Raw genomic sequence first — 20,317 nt, 5'->3', positions numbered from 1 at the left:
TTGAAACTTTCTTCGAATTTTTTAAAAAAATATTCGAGTACCGGTACTACCGGTACTGAGGGCTTCAGTATCGTAGTACCGGTTCGCGCAAAAAAGGGTCGGTACTGCGAACCCTATTCGTAGGCAGCTTTCAATAATGGTTACATGACAATCGTTTGGCTTGTGCTGCGTACCTACTGACTGGTAAGAATCCTTCCTGGTTGGGACTTGAGCATACGACGGGTGGCTTATGAGACCAACGCCTTACCCAACTGTCGGTCCCAGGTTAATAGTTAAAAGTCGTACAGATTGAAGTACTGTATCAAAGGTATGACGTGACGCGAGTTGACTCCCAAGGTTTTCGAATTTACATTACTAGTTATCCTGTTTCCTCATGACATAGAACGACTAAAGTCGAATTTCTTGTCAAATACATGCCTGATTAAATTACTGAGAACTGATATCTAAAACATGTCTCCAACGTGTGTAAAAATAACACTGTATTTTTGAAATGACACAAGCAAGTAGAGATATGCGATTTGCCGGGTATACGATCAACCAGCAGACTTTTAGAAAACGATATATGGGCCTTGTCTGCAAACTTGGGTAGAATACACACCTAGAAAAAATCGTGTAAAATTACGTCTCTTGACCCTGACATATACGAGCGTCAAAAATGACACAGCTTTACGTTCGATTTTAATTTTACACGACACTGAATTTCGTAAATCAGGTAATTTTACTCCACATCTGGCGTTTACCTTAAAAGTTAATAGTGTAATTTTATAGCATTGCGCATGTAAAGTACATCTTTCATGTAAAATTAAACGGAACATGGTTATATTTCGTCATTTTGTGAATTACTGTTTGTTTAATTGTGTCATGTTTGAAATTACGTCAACGATAAAATTCATATTTTTTGGTATGTAGTGATTCACGCGTGCGATGGTGAATTGCAGCTGCAGATTTATTTAAATATTTACACAGATTTTATACAAACAATTGTGCTGGCATAAGCCATATAAATGTCGGTTTATTTAGTTTGAAATTATGAAAACGTGACATTATCATTCGTTTAACATTCTATCTAAGTCCACATTAGCCAAATATGTTCTTGTGATGAGTAACTTGTTTTGTTAAGTACTGAGAATATTGTGGAAAGTATTGTGGTTTCAATAGACTGATTGTTGAAGTTTGCGTTCTGGTTGACTCCGCGAGGAGAAGGTCAGAAAAATATTTCCAGGATAGTTCTTTGTCAAATGCATTGATTGAAGAATCTCTTACCGACGTATTCAGCTGAGTTATGCTTATCCAGACTCTTAATAGCGGGATACTATTTATATGTATTCACAGTTTATAAGCAAACCGCTCACAAAACATGGCTACCGTTGAAATGCTTAAGCACTTTTGTGTACATATAGCCTGCAATATCCACCGAAGACTGGAAATGGGAAGTATCGTTTTTCAAAGAGTATACCTAAATCCATACACTCAGTAGGTCGAATATAGAATTGGCGCGTTTAAATATGCTCGGCGGCGCAGCGCACTGACCATTTTTTTCTGAAATCGGCAGCGTGTAAAAATCATCATCATGCGGCGCAAATCTTGTATAATATAAAACATAGTTCGATTTAAACGGTTGAACCAGAACGATTTCTCTTAAATTGTTATTCACATAGAAGGTCGACTATACTAAGGCACACATTGAAGGTCGACTATACTAAGGCCAATAAGTACTTTATGCCCCGACGCTGGATGGCTTTGGAAACAACCCAAGCTTAGGCAAGTTGATGCCAAACTAATACCATACTATGTTCATTTGACCCAACATCATATTAAATTTAAAAAATGTTCCTAATTTTTGAGTGATTTAGTTTCTGTTTTTCCACCAGTCAAGCTTTAAATAATCAATACATCATGCGAACCTAGAAATATTTCCCTAGGTTAATGATTTTTTAGTATTTATCGTTATTTTCTTCCGTAAAAAATGTATCCATTAAAGCAGCGGTTCTTAATATTTTTCGTACCACGGACCCCTTCGAAATCACATAATTTGTTTTCGGACCCCAGACCATGAACCAGCAACAATTACTTTACGGTTCCCTAGGGGTTTGCGAATTCCCGGTTTAGGATGGTTACATTCCTCTCTGAATAAAAATAAATATACACGAACTTTAACCCATATAGTGCAACGATTCCACATATTGCTTGAATGATAACCTTGAACAGGTCTTTAGACTCTTAAATCATTCTATGTTTATTAAGGTTATTTTGTTCAAATATTTGTTCGTTCGCGTATTGGATAATAGCAGTATCTTTCAGAACTATCTGCTAGAAATGTCATGGTATCATTTCCTTTTTATTGAATTTTGCAGTTTGTGAGAAACGCAACGTATCCATCTTACCAGCAGTGTTGATTACAGCACCCATACCAAAAATGGTTGAATTTAAGCGTTATATGAAGAAATAAGATTGTAAATATTTGATCGCAAATTAAGTTGAAACCAATGCACATAAGTATATAATAAAAACTTTTATATAATTTAACCATTTTATTCATGATTTATTTGTCATTCATATTAGAATAAACATAACCAGAAATGTGCTCACGCAAACACGACAATTCTTTGGTATTTGTGGATTGTTTGAATGTTTCATCTATGTTCTTGTTCAAAATATATGCAAGAAAGTAAATGTAATAGTACAAATTGTTTTTTTTTCTGCGAGGACCAAAAAAGCAGCGTCCAAAGTGGAGGCCCCGACAGCTAACAACTTTGTTCCGCTCCTACACTAAATTGGTTGCGATACAGCTTTCGTTATACAGCCCACTCATCTTGTCCCCAAACATTTGCAACAATATCTTGACAGTTTGACATTTCCACTATCGCACAGCAAATCTGCCATAATTCAATCAATTCACTTTCGCTCGCAGCAGAAAACCACCCACACGTTGAATATTTATTATAATTGATAGCAATAATAATCATTCGTTTGCAGTAGCTGCTCAGTAATCAAATTGTGCGTCGCTACGATTGTTGGTTTTATGTTTATCGATAGGAAAGGTACACCCGCTACACGCCTCTTTTTATATACGCACATGCTTAAACTCACTAAGGACGAATTCTGCCTAGATGGTGCCCCCAAAATGGTAATTTAATATGATTGAAATGCCGAGACTGATTTCCAATTCAAAGTGTAATGTTTACAATCAGCGCAGTAAATTTTATTGGTGCTCGTATTTCTCACAGACCTAGTTTATCAAATAAGTAGGATAAGGCATATTGTGGGACTGCGACTGATAAAACAATCCATAGCAAGCGGTTGATCAATGATCAGCAATTCAAAGTTTTTATTTCGTTCTTTCAGGTGTTAAAATCCAATAAAATGGTAGCAATATAGACAGTTCTTTACTTATCATCTAAACCGAAACAAAGACACCGATACATCAACCAGATAGGTTTTACGGGTGATTCCACCGAAGAAAGATCTGAGATCCTGTTGTTTTTCGCTTGAAATGTTTAAATGGTATACCACAGCACGATATTGCAAATTGTTACGCATGCCAAGAAAAACGATGACGTCTCGTCTAGTTATCTTTTTCTACAACTTGATCCCCGACCATTTTTTGCTGGTGTTGGTTTGGAACAAAAAGAGATTCTTTTCTAGCGGTTGAACGCGCACTGGCTGCTATGCAAGGAATGTTCGCTTAGGGAAGAAGATTTCCCTTCCCCTTCTCAGACAAGGGTGCGTCGCAGGTTTTCGAAGAAAATGAACGAAAAATGGTCTCTCGTGCTCGTAAAATTTGCAATTTTCCCAAATTACGAACACTGTTAGTGATGCCATAAAACAAATCGTGTTTAGTATTATTGCTTTGCTAAGCACCACACATTCTTCGTTTTTTTGGTCGCTATTGCGACTTGTATGATCCGAATTGTCCGATAATCGGGCTAGTTGATGAGAAATACTGAAATATGATAAAGCTGGATGTCTTTGACCCTGGTGAGGTGATCTTCCGATGGCTCGTTACAAAACAATTTTTATTTTGTGGTTTTATTGGCCATTGTGGTCTGCGATAATTCAGATGGATTCTGGTATCGCCAATAGAAAAAGCCCTTCAGGCGGGATACTAGAGATCCACCGTAGAATATTAAAAACGCGTTAAAAGTTGAAATAGTTTGATTTTTGTGTTTCGAATTCATCTCGTCACTAACTAGCGCCAAATTGAGGCCAATTTAGAAGGTTTCCTAGGACATCATTCGGGACAAGCCAGTTGCTTTAGGCGTTTACATGTGTCGTGTGACTGTTGTGTTTAACTAGTGCTAAGTTGGGTACTAGGTTAGATACATCGTGTAACTTGGCCTCATGTTGGTGCTAGTTACTGACGAAATGAATTCGAAACACAAAAATCAAACTTAATTTAAGTTAGGTCTTATACCCTTATCGCGCAAATTGGTTTAATAATTTTTTTTCATTATGGGAATCCATATTGCATTAAATAGTAGGGTAAGGTGGGGCAAATCCGACCTAGTAAATGGTTTAGGCTGTAAAATGTTCATTTTACATCGGATCAAGTCGTTTTATATACCAAATTAAAGATTAGACTTCTGCGCAACTTTCTATGTGTAGCTATGTACTCACATCTTGAAAAACATTTGAGATAAAAGCGTTTTACGAAAAAGTTCATTTTTGCTGTTTTTAAAAATGGTGGGGTGAACCCGACCGCCTATGTTATTGGTTTATTTAGTACAGATATTACCCAAATTTTATGGTTTTCAATCAATGAATGTTATGTAATTGAATTGTAATAAAAGAAAATGGAATTCAATGCCAATATTGGAATGTCAAAATCACGAGCAGTAGCATGTAAAGATATTCCCATTTGCATCGGAGGACGAATACTATATTCATCACGTTTTTGTGTCTTTCGTTTGTAATTATGTGCAAAAAATAATAAAAGCACATTACTATTGTGCTAAAAATAATAAAAATATATTTCAATTTGATAAATAAACATTTTGTTACCAAAACAAGCAGTCGGATTTACCCCACTATCTACAGGTCAGATTTGCCCTACCGCGTCATTTTTCATTACGATGCAATTAACAAAAATTACGAAAAAAGTTGGACTCAATTCATCTATGCATTTTGTAGGACTTTAATCAAAGAATTTAAATTCACTTATATTGTTTATGCAATCACTTCAAAAATCAGAAATATCCTGTGTTCAAAGACGCACAAAAATCAAATCAAAAGTTGTAAAAACACACTTATTGTCGTTTGAGCATCTCAATGTAAAATAATAAAATGCTGCCATACCACCATTATGATTATTTTCGATGATCTACACGACAACACTGATATTAGTTCGTGTAGTGTTTCTGAATTTCGATAACAGAGGGGTTTACCCAACGGTCGGATTTGCCCCACCTTACCCTATCTGTGATGTGATGCTCTTCTGTGAACTTTTTGGAAATAATAATTATTGGCAAATAAACTTAACCCTTCAAATAAAGATATTGGACAGTTTTGAGGTTTCACTAAAAAATCCGTGGTTTTCGTGAACTTGCATATATTTTTCGATTTTCTTATTATAAAATCTCAATAGTATTTTGAACCAAATTAAGCTAACTCAAAGCTTGAGCATCTTAAGTACTTGGTTCGTAAAATACTGCATTGCAAAATGAGACTATTTTTTGCAAAACTAATAGAGTAAACAGGTCTGATACGCCCCCCTTAAGCAAAAATAGCTATATTTCACCATTCGACACTATGATCTCCGTACCAACTACTTCAATTTATTGTCATATTAGTTAGAAATTAGTGCCCGTTTTATTTTTTATTAAAAACATTCGGAAACAATTATTATTAAACATTTTTCAAAGATGCCTAAAGTCTAGTTTTTTTCTTCTACTCAGGGTAAAATGCCCCCGGTTACAGTGTAATAGGTCCCACAACAAGAGGATGGTATGCCCCACAGCAATCGGTGAGTATGCCCCACAACAATGGGTGGGGCGTTTTAGCCGGTGATGAGCTTTTGTGAATGTATGAATAATTCTACACGCACACATAGTTTTAAGCCAAGCTAAAAGCTAAGATAGTAACTATGATATTCTAGTAAGCTACTTGAAATAGTTCTACCAAATCCGACTGGTTCTAATTGGTTGTAATGCTGTTAGAAAAAGTGAGAGCTTACATCAAAATAGCTCTTTTTGAAACTTTTGAAACGACCTTCGTTGTCAGCATGCTTTCACAATTGCTGAAAATAATAGTACCTCAAAAATCGAACCTAAACCAAAAATTTGCAAACTTAGCTGCATGTAAAAGTTAAATTTTATTTTTATCGCTGACGTTATTTGAAACACTTCGCAATTCAACAAGACGTACTTCTTGAAAAGGTGGCCTCCTTCCATTTAATTTTACGTTAGTGAAATTGAAATCACTTCCTTCGGTGAGAAAGGACATAAATTTGAACTTGTGTAGGAATAAAAAGGTTTATGGTATGTACAAAGTAGTGTAAAGTTAAAAACTAACGTAAAACTAAGTCAATTTTGATACTCCTTTGGTAAGGCTAGGAATTGACTCAAGGGTTGAATAACAAGGCCGGCGGATAGCGTGGGTAGTATGGGTAGTACTATTCACTCGAAAATTACCGAGTGGGTAATTACTCACTCGAAATTTTGGACATTTTTATAAATTTGAAATCTGTCACGTATGTATCTCGGGCACACATTTGAAAATATCGATGCACAACAACTTCATTTACACAAACACACTGCAAGTTATTTAATGTAAATGTAATGCTAGCGTGTGTATTGTGAAAATGAGACAAATCCCTATTCTATTACCCTCACCCTATGCTTACTACCCACTCGTGCTAAAAGTGTAACGCCGGCCCTGTTGAATAGTGGGGGCCATTATTTACTAGTAGTCGAAAACTGGGCCTAAAATTCTCAAATCGATTCAACGAACGACGAAATCGAAAGGATTCACTTTCGTCTTTTCACTGCTTCCTGAGGTACTAAACACATATAAAATAAAACAATAAAGACAGCCCCTTCTTCTGTCGATTCTTATGAATACAAACAGTACAAGTAGCGATATTCGTATTTCTATGGCAGTCCGAATGTTCAATCTAGTTTTTATTTAGAGTTTATAATTTTTAATTCTATTTTTAATTTTTATAAAATGAAATTAAAGCAATGTGCATCATAAAATACGATGAGAACGCAGCAAACACGGGAAATGTGCATTTGACTGACAAATTTTTGAAAACGCCATCGGTCCATCGTTGAGTCGATCCCTAATCCCACCAGCAGTGTCTGCTCCAAATTTGAGCCAAATCGAACAAGTCTACGTACCGAACCAACGTGATTGAAATTTTGTATGGGATTTTTCCACAATTTACATGGAGAAAACCCACGTGCTCACATTTTCGCTGACAGGCTGCCCTGTATACACTAGATTATCACCAAAAGTGAAACTTTAGAAGATAATTCTATTCTTTACAACATTGTCGAAGACCTCAAAGCGATCCGATTTGAGTCAATGTTTGTATGTATATGATTTATAAACTCCCAAACGGCTTAACCGATTGCCGTCAAAATTTATACATAGTAGGCATTGGTTCTGGAGCGTGTTTTTGTGCTATTGGTTGGAGATTATCTGCCCGTCAGATGGCGCTTCGGATCAAATTGTGTTTTCCTCATATTTCGTTGAAAGTCGCAGCAACGCGCGATGGGTATTAGCTAGTAAAATATAAAATCATTCAAAGAAAAGTCGCATTCAGTTGTTAATTACTTTTTAGCGTGTGGGTAACAATAGACCAGTAGCAGCTTGGAATCGCAACACACCCTGTATACAAAGTTTGGAAGGCATCGGACCCCTCAGCCAACCAACCCGAAAACCTTGTTTGGCAAGCGATCTGCGGATGTGGCAAAATATTCATTTCTTCTTCACATCTAACTCTGTCACCGGACAAATCCACATGGAAACGTCCAAAAGTGATTTCTTGAGGTCTTACCGGTGCCAAGTCTTTCACTTTTTGGCTGCATTAGGCATGTTTCGCTCTGCCCGATCAGTCTTAGACTGGCACTGAACCAATAATGTTGTTTTTTAAAACACTGCACTCCACCCTATAACCAAAATTTAAAGACGTCATGAAGACGAACGTTCATGAAATCCCAAAGAAAAAGAAGTTTTAAAATGTTCTTGTCAAATCTAGCTTTTCACTATATTATTACATTAAATTGCTGCACATATGCGTTCATTTGAGGATATTTGTAGGACCTCGGACATTTAGTAGTGTAAATATTTTAACAAATCTTCTAGTAATGTGGTGTGTTCTAAAAATATGCTTCACACAAAGAGAACATTTTTGTGTTGTTGGAATAAAATAATTTAAATTTTAAATTCAAACTTCAGTGTATGGACAAATGACGAAAGCTGAGGCATATTACGTGTCACGAAAACGTGCATTCGGTATCTTTTATATTCCGATTGTTTTACATTGCTGGCATTGAAACGTATTGTACTGATAATGATTCGAGTGATTTTTATGTTTCGTTTTGAAAGCAATTTTAACCGAACTTTACGTGACAACTGAGGAATTCATAACTTCTAATATAGAATAGTGAAAATGTTAATTGTTGAGAAGCAGATTTTTTTTATGTCGATCCGAATTGTTTTATGCGGAAGGCACATTACCTAATTTATAGTTGGTTTGTAGCGTTTCGGATTCTCCTCATCAGTAACTAGCAGCATGTTGCTGCCGGTTAGGTGGTTTTAGCGTTTAACCAATACCAAATTTTGGTTGTAGTTTAGATTTATTATCAAGATCGTGCTAGTTACTGATGAGGGTGATTAGCTATAAACTAATTAATAACTAACTAAAGTTATTCACATTTCTTTACTTTTGGTTCCTCTCCGCCCTGTGTTCCTATTAACGGAATACGGGGAAACGATTCTACCATTTGGATCCTAGATATCCCATGGGTAGATGTAACCAGAGATTTTTCAAATCAAAAGATCTCAACGACTTTTACTGGGAATGAACCCAGAACCACTGACCATAAAAACATTTTGGCTTGTCACCAAACCACCAGGGATGTCTTTGAAACACCAATTTATTGAGTAGGGATACTATTATTATTAACTGAAATGCACCTGTCGATTTCGATATGATCTTATTAGCCAACAGAACTTCTGTACTTGCGGGACATCATCCGATCCGACATCCGATACAAACAGTAGTGTTCCTATATTGGATCTAGCGATCTATCTGGTGGATGAGTCAGTCTACTATATATAGATGAGACGAAAACGATTCGTAATCTTTCACGTTATGGAATGGATGAATGAAATGTTTAATTAAATCTTTAATCTAAATTAAATGTTACGAATATTTTTTCTTTTTAATTTTAACATTAACAACTTTACGCCGTGGGTGGGATATTGTGTGTGAGAGCATGAAAAACAATGCGCCTCCATCATTTATGTAATTACAATGGAGAAGGAATGCTGATGGGCTACACATGCATGAATGTAACCTGCTTCTTTTATTGTTCCTTCCGGAATTATCCAAGCTGATGAGAATTTGCACATTAATCAAAGTACTGTGTAACTATTGCACTATGGTCCCAAAGCTGTATTTAGGAAGACAAAACTGTTTGCGTCTAAACCGTTGATTTTAGATATATAGTATCTTCGGCAAATTTTCTTAGAACTTTCTTGCCGTTTTTTTTTTATATTAGCTGAATTAGGGTGGTCCTTGTGGTTAGGGTGTTCAAAGTATCAACTTCTTAGATATGTAAAATTCAGCTACATAATGTTCTACAAAGTTATAAATCAATTAAATTAAAGCAACTTTTCTAAAGAAACTATGTGGCTATCTCTAATGGTTCATGTGCTATGATTTTTGCAATATTTAAGGTAGGGTGGCTCTTTAAAAATTGGTTTTCTATTAATATCTTTTTATGTGTTAATTTCTCGCTAATACTTTGTTCTAGAGGTTTTTAGAACTTTTGTAAATACACATTTCTGATGAAGTAATGAAGTTTCTATCTCTTTTGTTTGCATAGTTACAGGCGATTTTCAAAATAAAAATGTTTTTTTTCAAAGCTATATATGTTCCAACATTGCAAATGGATTTTCAATATTTTAATTTCATTTAAAAGATCGGAACTTTTCTAGTTTTTGGTGAGAAAATTGCGAGAGCGTTATTTCTGTAAAATAATTAATAAATTTTTGAAAATGGTGTATTTTTCAACAAAAATCGTTCATAACTTTTCAAATAGACGAGATAACAACTTTGTTACTTCAGCAAAAATATTCGCCATACAAAGTTCTAAAAGTGCTGCAAACAAACTATTTACGATAAATCAATGTCTGAAGTGACAAATAAGAAATAGTGATTTTAAGGGGTCACGTTTTCATCGCTCAATCTCTTATGGTACAATCAACTGAGAAATAGTTATTGTGTGCCGTATGCCATGGCAATTCTATTGGATTTTTAAACGTTTTTCAAAGAACAGTCATCTAAATCGAAATGGTACAGTGGATTAACAGTAGTGTTAGCTGCAAACTAACGTTAATTCTAAATCGGCCAACAAACGTTATCTATGCTCACTTAAGTAAATCCTTTTTGGTTTGGACTAGTGCTCAAAACGAGTGCTAGAAAGAAAATGCTTTAGTTCACGTATTGTTATCTTAAAATAAAATCCTGAAACGAGTTTGTTATTCATAGCAGCGGAAATTATTGTATGCTTTTCCAACATTCATGCAATGTTCGAAACTATAAATTAATTATGGACTATAATGAGGGCTGTGGGTAAGTTAAGGAAAGCTTCTCAATTTTTTGTTACTTCAAAACAAATAAAAGTAAGAGGTCTGAAAATCGCTAGCCGCGAACTGGTAAAAACACCCCTAAAGCATAATTCCCCCCTATATAACGGTTGCTTCATTGGCCACGTAATAGATAACTTTTATTTAGAGTTTACTATAGTACGCTTTTAACGCTTGTAAATTCACACTAACATGTAGTTGTACGGTAGAATGTAGTGTCACATAGATGTCAATAGATTTTCTGTGATTTTTGGTATTATCACACACATTGACTATTTCTCAGTTGATTGTACCATAAGAGATTGAGCGATGTAAACGTGACCTCTTAAAATCACTATTTTTCATTTGTCACTTCATACATTGATTTATTGTGAATACTTTGTTTGCAGCACTTTTAGAACTTTGTATAGCGAATATTTTTGCTGAAGTAATAAAGTTGTTATCTCGTCTATTTGAAAAGTTATGAACGAAAAGTTCCGATCTTTCAAATGAAATTAAAATATTGAAAATCCATTTGCAATGTTGGAACATATATAGCTTTGAAAAAAACCATTTTTATTTTGAAAATCGCCTGTAACTATGCAAACAAAAGAGATAGAAACTTCATTACTTCATCAGAAATGTGTATTTACAAAAGTTCTAAAAACCTCTAGAACAAAGTATTAGCGAGAAATTAACACATAAAAAGATATTAATAGAAAACCAATTTTTAAAGAGCCACCCTACCTTAAATATTGAAAAAATCATAGCACATGAACCATTAGAGATAGCCACATAGTTTCTTTAGAAAAGTTGCTTTAATTTAATTGATTTATAACTTTGTAGAACATTATGTAGCTGAATTTTACATATCTAAGAAGTTGATACTTTGAACACCCTAACCACAAGGACCACCCTAATTCAGCTAATATAAAAAAAACGGCAAGAAAGTTCTAAGAAAATTTGCCGAAGATACTATATATCTAAAATCAACGGTTTAGACGCAAACAGTTTTGTCTTCCTAAATACAGCTTTGGGACCATAGTATATTGCTTTAACTTATCCATCCAGGGAAAAGCATGTATGTATATTGAAAACAGCAACATCAACGAGATGTGCAGGAATCACTACGAGGGTTCACATGTTCCTCTAAAACGCATATATTATTCAACATTTTCCCACGGGCGCCGCTCCAATAGAAATGGGAAACAGCAGTGGAGCTTGATAAGAGTTTGATTGAATTGAAGATTAATTCGACACGAACACGGAATAAAAGTATTTTTTCTGAGCATTTACATTTACCGTTATGTCATACCAAATACAAATCTTGAGCGTTTTTTCAAAACGTCATATCTGCAATGAGTTACTCTCTTTGTTTACTTTCTCTTTCGATTTTTACGGCGTCACTATAACACTTTTCACTTATTTTACAGTACAGATCGAAAGACGTTAGTTTTAACTAGCATATTATGCAAAGAGCTGAGGGATAAATGTTAAAGTGACCGAATTATTAACAGAAGAGAAAGTAAACAAAGAGAGTAACTCATTGCAGATATGACGTTTTGAAAAAACGCTCAAGAAATATGTTTGAATTTGATCATACAGTAGAAACGTTGGTTCGGTGTATATTGTATGTTATAGCGTTTTCGTGCAGTGAAAATGAAGATCCGAATTTGAATGAGTGTAGCTCCAACTACATCGGTATAGTGTAATGTCAAAAACGAAGATGTCATTAGTTGTTCTCTGAAAATAAAAGGATTAAAAAGGCACCGAGGAAATTCACAGAAAAGTGTCGTACAAGAAGTAAGCCAGTAACCAGCAACAAAGTGTCCACCTAACCTCACCGCACCCCAGAAGCCAGATTGGACGGGTTTCAAACAATGCGCGACTAGCGGCAATGTGCTCCGGAACCAGGATATTGAAAATAACAGCTCTCGATAGATAGGCATGGTAAAGCAAACAAACCCAGACCAAAATCAACAATTCAGCGCACTATCGAGGTGAAAAAAGAGGAAATAAAAACTTCCAACAACACACCGCTCGCGTTCGACGTCGTGTTTTGTCTGCGTGTTGTTTGTGTTTCGTTCAGAGTTTATTAGCACGGGAAAATTGGGATACAATCAAACAATAAAAACCAAGTCCAACGCAAAAGGTAAGAAAAACAAAATTTCGAAAATTTGGTGAGTTTTAATTTAACACTATAGAGTATATAGGTAGAGCTGGGATTTAGCACAACACACACTTTTACAAAGTATCATAGCTAGTTAGTGGTTAGTTTAGTGTATAGATATAGTAGCAGTTTGGTTTATCGGTGTTGGTTTTTTTTTAGTAGATACGCTCGTTTATAGTTTCTACAGAAAGGATGACATTTGGTGTCTGTACCTAGTTTGAACATTCTTCACTCGACCGAGCAGATCGACGTGTCCGGCTGCGTACTGCTCCATCACGTCTTTCACGTCGTACGGTTTGAGGGCCTCCTTGAACTTTCGTCGCGCTACAAAGTACTTCATCTGGGCAGGGGAAGGCGATGGGTAATTTTGTTGTCATTCGTGTCAGTTTAAATGGTTAAATGTGCCACAATTGCATGGTCCAATTTGGAAGGTGTGGTAACGATCCATATTATTTTTCATGAATTTATAAGAATAAACGTACACGTGAATATAGGTAATCTCTAGCGATAGCTGTTAATGGTACTGGATTAACATTTAATATATATGAATATGTATCATAGTGAGCTAATGTAGTGAATTTGGAAAAAGATGGAATGTCACATTCTGTACGACGGTCTTTCCATTAGACGTCATTCTCTCTATTTCCAACGAGTAAAGTTGTTCTGAGGGATGTTTGATGTTGGAATGTAAGGATCTACATAGGGACTTTAGGGTTAGGGGTATAGCGAAAGAAGATTATCATTTTTCTTTAACGGAAGTATGAACACGCGCACACATTTTCGAAAAAGTGGCATGTTCGTTTCCGTCATTTCTAATTTTCCGGGTCTAGGGAACATTTTCGGACTTACCTTTCGTATGAATCGGATCGCCCCTTTGTGCTGGTTTGTAAGCTGTACACATCTCGGTTCCTCATCTTCGTCTGCTTTGCGATTGTTTTGGGTCGTTTGAAAAATGAGACGCAGTTGTCCACGTTATGCAGGAATTGACAGTTGTTGAAGATATATATTTAACCGGGAAAAGGTTAACCGTCGTCACGATCATCATCACCATCATCGATGTCGTCATTGTGGTTTTTATTGTACACGAAGAAGAAATAGAGAGAAAACACGAATCAGAAATTTAGGTACAACAATATCGAGTCGTACTAAAACGTATATCTAGATTAAACCTAATTTATTGCTATACAGGATAACCGGCCTTGGGAGGAAATTTTTCGCTTTTGCTGGTTATATTGCTTCCGTCGTGTGCTATTTGATTTAGGTTTCTTTAAAGATCCACAGAACATTTCGAGGACACAGTCTGGGTCTACAAATCACGGGCAATGGTTTCGATTTTGGACGACATTCTGCTGCCTACTGGTGTATCGTTCAGGCTGTAACACTACGGGTATGGCTTCGGCTTTGATTAATGTGAACACCTTTTTGGTGCTGAACTGCGAGAACGCTATACACTATTCCAGGCTTAATTATAAGGTCAGCAGTTAGGAAAATCCTATGTTGTCGATGTTGGCGTACCGGCAACTACTAATAATTTCGAGTTAAGGTTGAAACGGTGAATTATTGAAATGGGCAATGGTGATGCTATTCGTTGTTGCTTACTAGCAGATGATAGGTTGGAGAATCATGGTATATTGAATTCTAAAATTCAGTAAGTACGGGAACGACCACCTTGTTTGTAGATTAAAAGATGGCTTTTTGGACTCGGGTTATAATCCCAAAACGTTTGTTTTGTTTAAGTTAGATTTTTGTGCTTCGAATTTATTTTTTACATTTAGTTTATTTTTTCGAAGTTCCCACTACGACGTCCAAAAAATTGTTTCAAAATCGTTCAACGCGGGTCCAACGATGGACGTTTGTTGAACGGTTATTTGGACGTTGTCCAAATTGGTCCAACGAACGTCCTTCATTGGACGATTTTGAAACCAACCGTTCTTTTAATAATAAAAAACGCATAAATATCTATAGAATATATATATTTACATTGCTTCATACAATAGAGGCGTTGAGATTTGTCGCTTTTCATTTGTATGGGGAGAAGGAACTACAACCTCCTCCCCAAAATGTCCACGTGTACTTTCCCGATAATTTTTTCTAGTATTCTTATTACAAGTGTTTCCGATTTTAGAAAAATTCCGAATGTTCGCAATGTGATGTACACACCAAAAAATAATGAAATTTAAACGACATGTAAATCAATACGAATGTAAACATACAACGATTGAATCAAAAATTTGGTTGAAAATTACGTTAAAATCAATTGGAGCATCAAACAGCATACAATTTTACACTTTCATTCGTGTAATATTACATGTCATCCATTTTACAGCAGTATTCGAGTAAAAATACATAAGAAGCGCATTGGTTTTCCGTTTAAAGAAACTGTAATTTTCAATCCACGTGTAAAATTATAATAAAATTCGTTGAAGAAAGCACGACAAGTCGTGTGTATTTGTGGTGGAACTTAATTTTACATTTATATTCATGCTCCAAATATGTGCATGAAAATAAACTTAAAATTACAAAATATTTTTTTCTGTGTACTATTTTGATGCTTGCTGTAACCTGAAAACTGAATGAGCCCGAGATTGCTTGAGCTTGTGCGACCACCCCTGGTCGCTACTCCGTTATCGATCTGGACTAGCTGAAGTTGCACAGGGAATCAGTAGAAAATTATGCTAGGGAGTAGCGAAACATCTTTTAATGTGCAACTCCTGGTAATTCATAAGCGTTTATTGATCAATACCGGCGCCGCCCAGGCCCGAACGTAGATTGTGGAAGAAAAGGGAAGGGATGTTAGTCCGATATTTGCTTTTGCTAGAGGCCGTATATATACTACTGGGCACTACACAAGTATCACGGGCGGAAGATATTTGTTAGTGAGTATATATATATATATATATATATATATATATATATATATATATATATATATATATATATATATATATATATATATATATATATATATATATATATATATATATATATATATATATATATATATATATATATATATATATATATATATATATACATATATATATATATATATATATATCAGAATGAAATAACAAGATTATAACAGAACACAATTTTTGTAACAGATTGTGTTATAAATTAGGTCTCGTTAGTAGTTAAAATAACAGAAATTTATAACAAGTAACAAAGCGAGATATAGTTTTGAAATATTTCTGTTATGTGTTTCTGATTGGGATAGGGGTGCGTTTCTTCATCTTATAGTTATTTTCCATCAGCTTCACTTTTGAAAGGATGTACTGAAATATTAATTAGGGTAAATTTTTGAATAGGAAGCGAAGTTGGAATTGATTTAATGTCTATGAAACAGTACTGCTCAACGAAAAATTGCATTCCTTTCAACATTTGCTGAAAATATCTTTATTTTGGGAATGCGTAGAGTTGAGACGAAAACGTAATATGATTAATAAGGAAAATTTATGAAAACAGCGTTTTCCGTTCGACTCTAGCAAATCCTGATCGATTTTTACCAATTATATGAATAGATAAAATAAATGTAACGGTAATTTAAGGTCAAGATAATTTCGAAACCACCAATTTCGGAGGTTTAGTATCTTAGAAGAATTTATAAACGTTAAACAACACTCATCTGATAAAATAATTTATATCCTATTTATGGAGAATTTACTCTTAAAACAAATTTAGTTCGAAAGTTAATGTCATCAGAAAGAAGTTCAAGAGTACTATTATAAATCACTTTGTTGAAGACATGAAGGCTCCATGTGTTCAGGGTATGAAAATATGTTAGGCTATTTGTATTTCAACGGGGAAAAACGATCGCAATTGGTGAGTGAAGCTAAGCAATCATGTGAAAGAGGCGAGATTAGAACTCGCAACCTTTGAGATTTCAGCCCGATAGTGCGATAATCATATCTTCTTTCTGGGATATCATCATACCCAGGGATAGCATTGGGCCGGAGTCTCAAAGGCTGTGAGTTCGAATATCGCCTCTGAGGGATTTTTTTTCTCATGATTGCTTAGCTTCACTCACCATTTGCGATCGTTTTTCCCCGTTGGATATCACCAGTCCTAAATAAGGTATTGGCACTAAAGTCAAAAATCAAAAATTGAATTATTAGTATTTGTATTTATCTTTAAAATAAATTATGATTTTACTGTTTATGATAAAGCTCTTCTACTTTTTACAAACAATCCAATTTATTTTTTATCCAAAGCTTGAAGTTCACAATAGAAAGTTATTTTAGAAAAAAATGGATTTAAGAACATTTCGTAAATATCATTTTATAGCTCGATGTACTCCCTACACATAGTATCCATGCCTTCAACAAAGTTGTTTTAAATGATACTGAAGAAATTCGCTGAAGACACGAACTCTGTTACTATTTTTTGAAAAATTAATTCTTCAAATTTTTAAAACATCGAAGATGACGGTTTTAGAAATAGGCCATTTGGGCAGTTAATTCGATTTTCACCAAACCAAATTTCTGGCTACGCCGCTGACTCCACGTAAGTAGAAAAAAAGTCGTTCTACACTCGTGCCCCCCATTTCGTTAGCCTAATATGAAAATATGTTTAATGGGCTCTAGCAGACGAACAAGGCTGAATTCGAGTAAAGCTTTTCTTGAGCATATTTTCCTTATCTTAAAGATGCGAATATGCAAAAATAAATTCATCGTTTATTTTAAATTTTACGCTAGAAGAAACTAATATTAAATAATCAGAAACAGACTACATCAAAGGAAAGGAAGATTATTTTAACAGCTTCAGTTTATTATAAAGAAAGAAAAAATATGTTCCCATTTTGTCTGCCTAAAATACACCATCGGGCTGATAAAAACGGGTCTTTGCTGTATTTGTTATTCACATGTCCCAAATTAATAGGTACATCCCATTTTTTGAGGATATTTTTTTCAATTGCATCAAACTACACCAATTTTATCGATTTGTTCCAAAATTTGGAGAACTCCCAATCATGCGATAGTTTATGTTAAAGTGTATCCTAAATTAATTGGTATACTTAAGGGTTTATATGTTGCAGGTTATGAAAATACAGAAATTATCAGTTTTTTTCCTACACATTATTACAAAAGCTGATTAAATAACTTTCCCTAATAGCGGTGTGAAAATTATAAAGTATTTGAAATTTTTTAATAGTTTTATTTTTTAATAAACGGAGTACTGACCGTCGCTCCACAACGCAGTTTATTTTTCATGGCTTGCGATGAGCACGATCTCTCGAATTGCTGAACTGAATATTATTATATAGGCGTTAGTTTCTAGTATTCCTTTAACCCATCGAAAATCGTGCAGGACTCTGAATCAGATCCGCTGGTGCCTTAAGACGATTTCGCTAGATTTTCCGAGCAGTGTGAACCCAGTGCACTAGCGCGATTAACGGAAGTTTATCGAAGAGTTTCACGAAAAAAAAAAGTTCTGGCAATGATAATGATTTTCCCTAACAAGATATGAGAGTTTTTTAATATGTTCTCTGACATTAGGATTAGCAATAGTAATTCAAATCAAAGATACTACTGCGAAGTCACTTTTAAAAAAAGTCGATATCGAAGTAAAGTTTGAACTATTAACGCATGCACTTCAGAGGTAGCGTAATATCAAGAGCTGCAACTTCAATTCTTAGTTCTCAGTCGCATTGGAAATTTGAGTAAACGCTATTGTGAGTATGCACTTCAAACAGATTCAAAGAAAAACTTCGGTTTCTTGACAAGCACTTTAGCAAATTCAGTTTTCCTTCCACAATGCATTGCTTGAAGAACATAGATATGCTATTAACAGAGCATTACTAAAAATTCGTTTGTCCGTCTATTGTATGGGCCTTTTCCCGCTTTGCCGTTGAGATTTCTAGCACTGATGTTGTCCTATACTGGCTCGACCGTTTCTCTGTGTTCTACCACTGCCTCATAAGGTATGTGTTATCAAAAACATCGTGAAACAGTAAATTCTAAATGTTCTCAATCGATATAAAATCCGAAGAGAGTGATAAGAGTTATATGAAATGTCTCATCACACTGTTAGGTGGATTAAAAGCGTTTTTTTTTATTTTTAATAGATCGGATTGAAAGTATAACTTTTTCAAAATATTTTCCAAAATTTGCATAGAGAGCAATAGATCGAAAATTACAAGCTTCGCCTATCAAGAGTCGTGGTACCTTGAAACTTTCTTAAATTTTTTCTCCCAAAAAGGTATGTACAGGGCGGACTCGATTATCCGGAGATTCGATTGTCCGGGGAAAATGATTCGTTTATCCGGGTGTTTCGAAAAAAAAAATCTAATTTCAACTAGAATGTCTGATTATAATGCTAACTCGATCATTGCTGTCAATAGAACGGGGAACGGGGGGTCTAACCCTTAACCTCCTCTCAAATTTTATGTATGGGTTATTCTGTGCAAAGTGACCAAAAGAAACCAACACTTGGAATCGACCTTCATGGATTGGAAGCAGTTTTGAAGAAATTGTTTATCTAGAGCCAATATATAATATACTAACTTGTTGTGTCGTTTGAAGCACCCCTCAGTGGATGGGAACACTCTTCATTTTAACAAATTGTTCAAATTGTTTTTCTTCGGATTAGATCTCTGGTACTGTTTGTACTAGAATCAATCAGCGAGACAAGTTTTGAACGATTTGTTCACGGAATCTAGAATAAAATATTAGTTTTTAACGGCAGTGTTGCCAAATATTCAACTTTTTAGTTTTAAACTAAAAGCACATTTTTCTCGTAATACATATATCGGTTGCTGCAGGCCTTTTTGACACATAAAATGTTATTATACCTGCTTTGCTCGGTCGGTTTCTGGCAATCTCTTGGGATAATGATGATATGTAATATATTTCAGAATTTCGATTGAATCCTTATCCGTATTTCTACGGTTTTTCCTCTGAATTTTGATGCAGGATTCTAAAGAAAAGCTTCTCAGCGGTCTGGTGGAATGCTTTTCAAGACAGAATTCTGCGAAGGTTATGATTTATTCAAGATGCTGATAGAATCATGTTCCTATTTTCAATGAAATCCGATGTAAAGGTCGAATATCCTACTATGAGCTTCAGTGGACTTAGACACAATATTGCTCTTCTCCCATTATCCCCTGCAACAATTGATTCCTGCTCAGAATTCCAATGGCATCTTTAACCTCTTCATGCCCATGTTGTTGATAGACAACCACGTTTCTAAACGACAATAACTTTCGGTTTACACAACATATGTTTACAACGACAAGTAAGGCTAATAACTGGGACTAATATCTTTCATAAATATTATCAATAAAACAGAAGTTATTACAATTAATCTGATTGGAACTTTGGAATATTTTCGTAGCATGGCAAAATCATTGAG

The 20,317-nt window shown here is 35.0% G+C and overlaps 1 protein-coding gene across 9 annotated transcripts in view; it reads right to left on the bottom strand.

The window, feature by feature from the left end:
* Positions 1-20,317, bottom strand: part of LOC131694076 (potassium voltage-gated channel subfamily KQT member 1) — a 1,057,856-nt gene that overhangs the window by 173,801 nt on the left and 863,738 nt on the right. For 7 of the 9 annotated variants that reach the window (XM_058982447.1, XM_058982449.1, XM_058982451.1 and 4 more), the window contains 2 exons: positions 13,817-13,887; positions 13,180-13,307 (listed from right to left, as the gene is read on the bottom strand). In XM_058982447.1, the coding sequence (XP_058838430.1) occupies positions 13,180-13,307; positions 13,817-13,887 (199 nt within the window). The remainder of the gene's footprint in view (positions 1-13,179; positions 13,308-13,816; positions 13,888-20,317) is intronic. The other 2 variants (XM_058982448.1, XM_058982452.1) reach the window with 1 other exon arrangement.

Source organism: Topomyia yanbarensis, chromosome 3 (genome assembly GCF_030247195.1).
Source record: "Topomyia yanbarensis strain Yona2022 chromosome 3, ASM3024719v1, whole genome shotgun sequence".
NCBI classification, from domain to species: Eukaryota; Metazoa; Arthropoda; class Insecta; order Diptera; family Culicidae; genus Topomyia; species Topomyia yanbarensis.
This window is presented reverse-complemented; position numbering and strand designations above follow the sequence as displayed.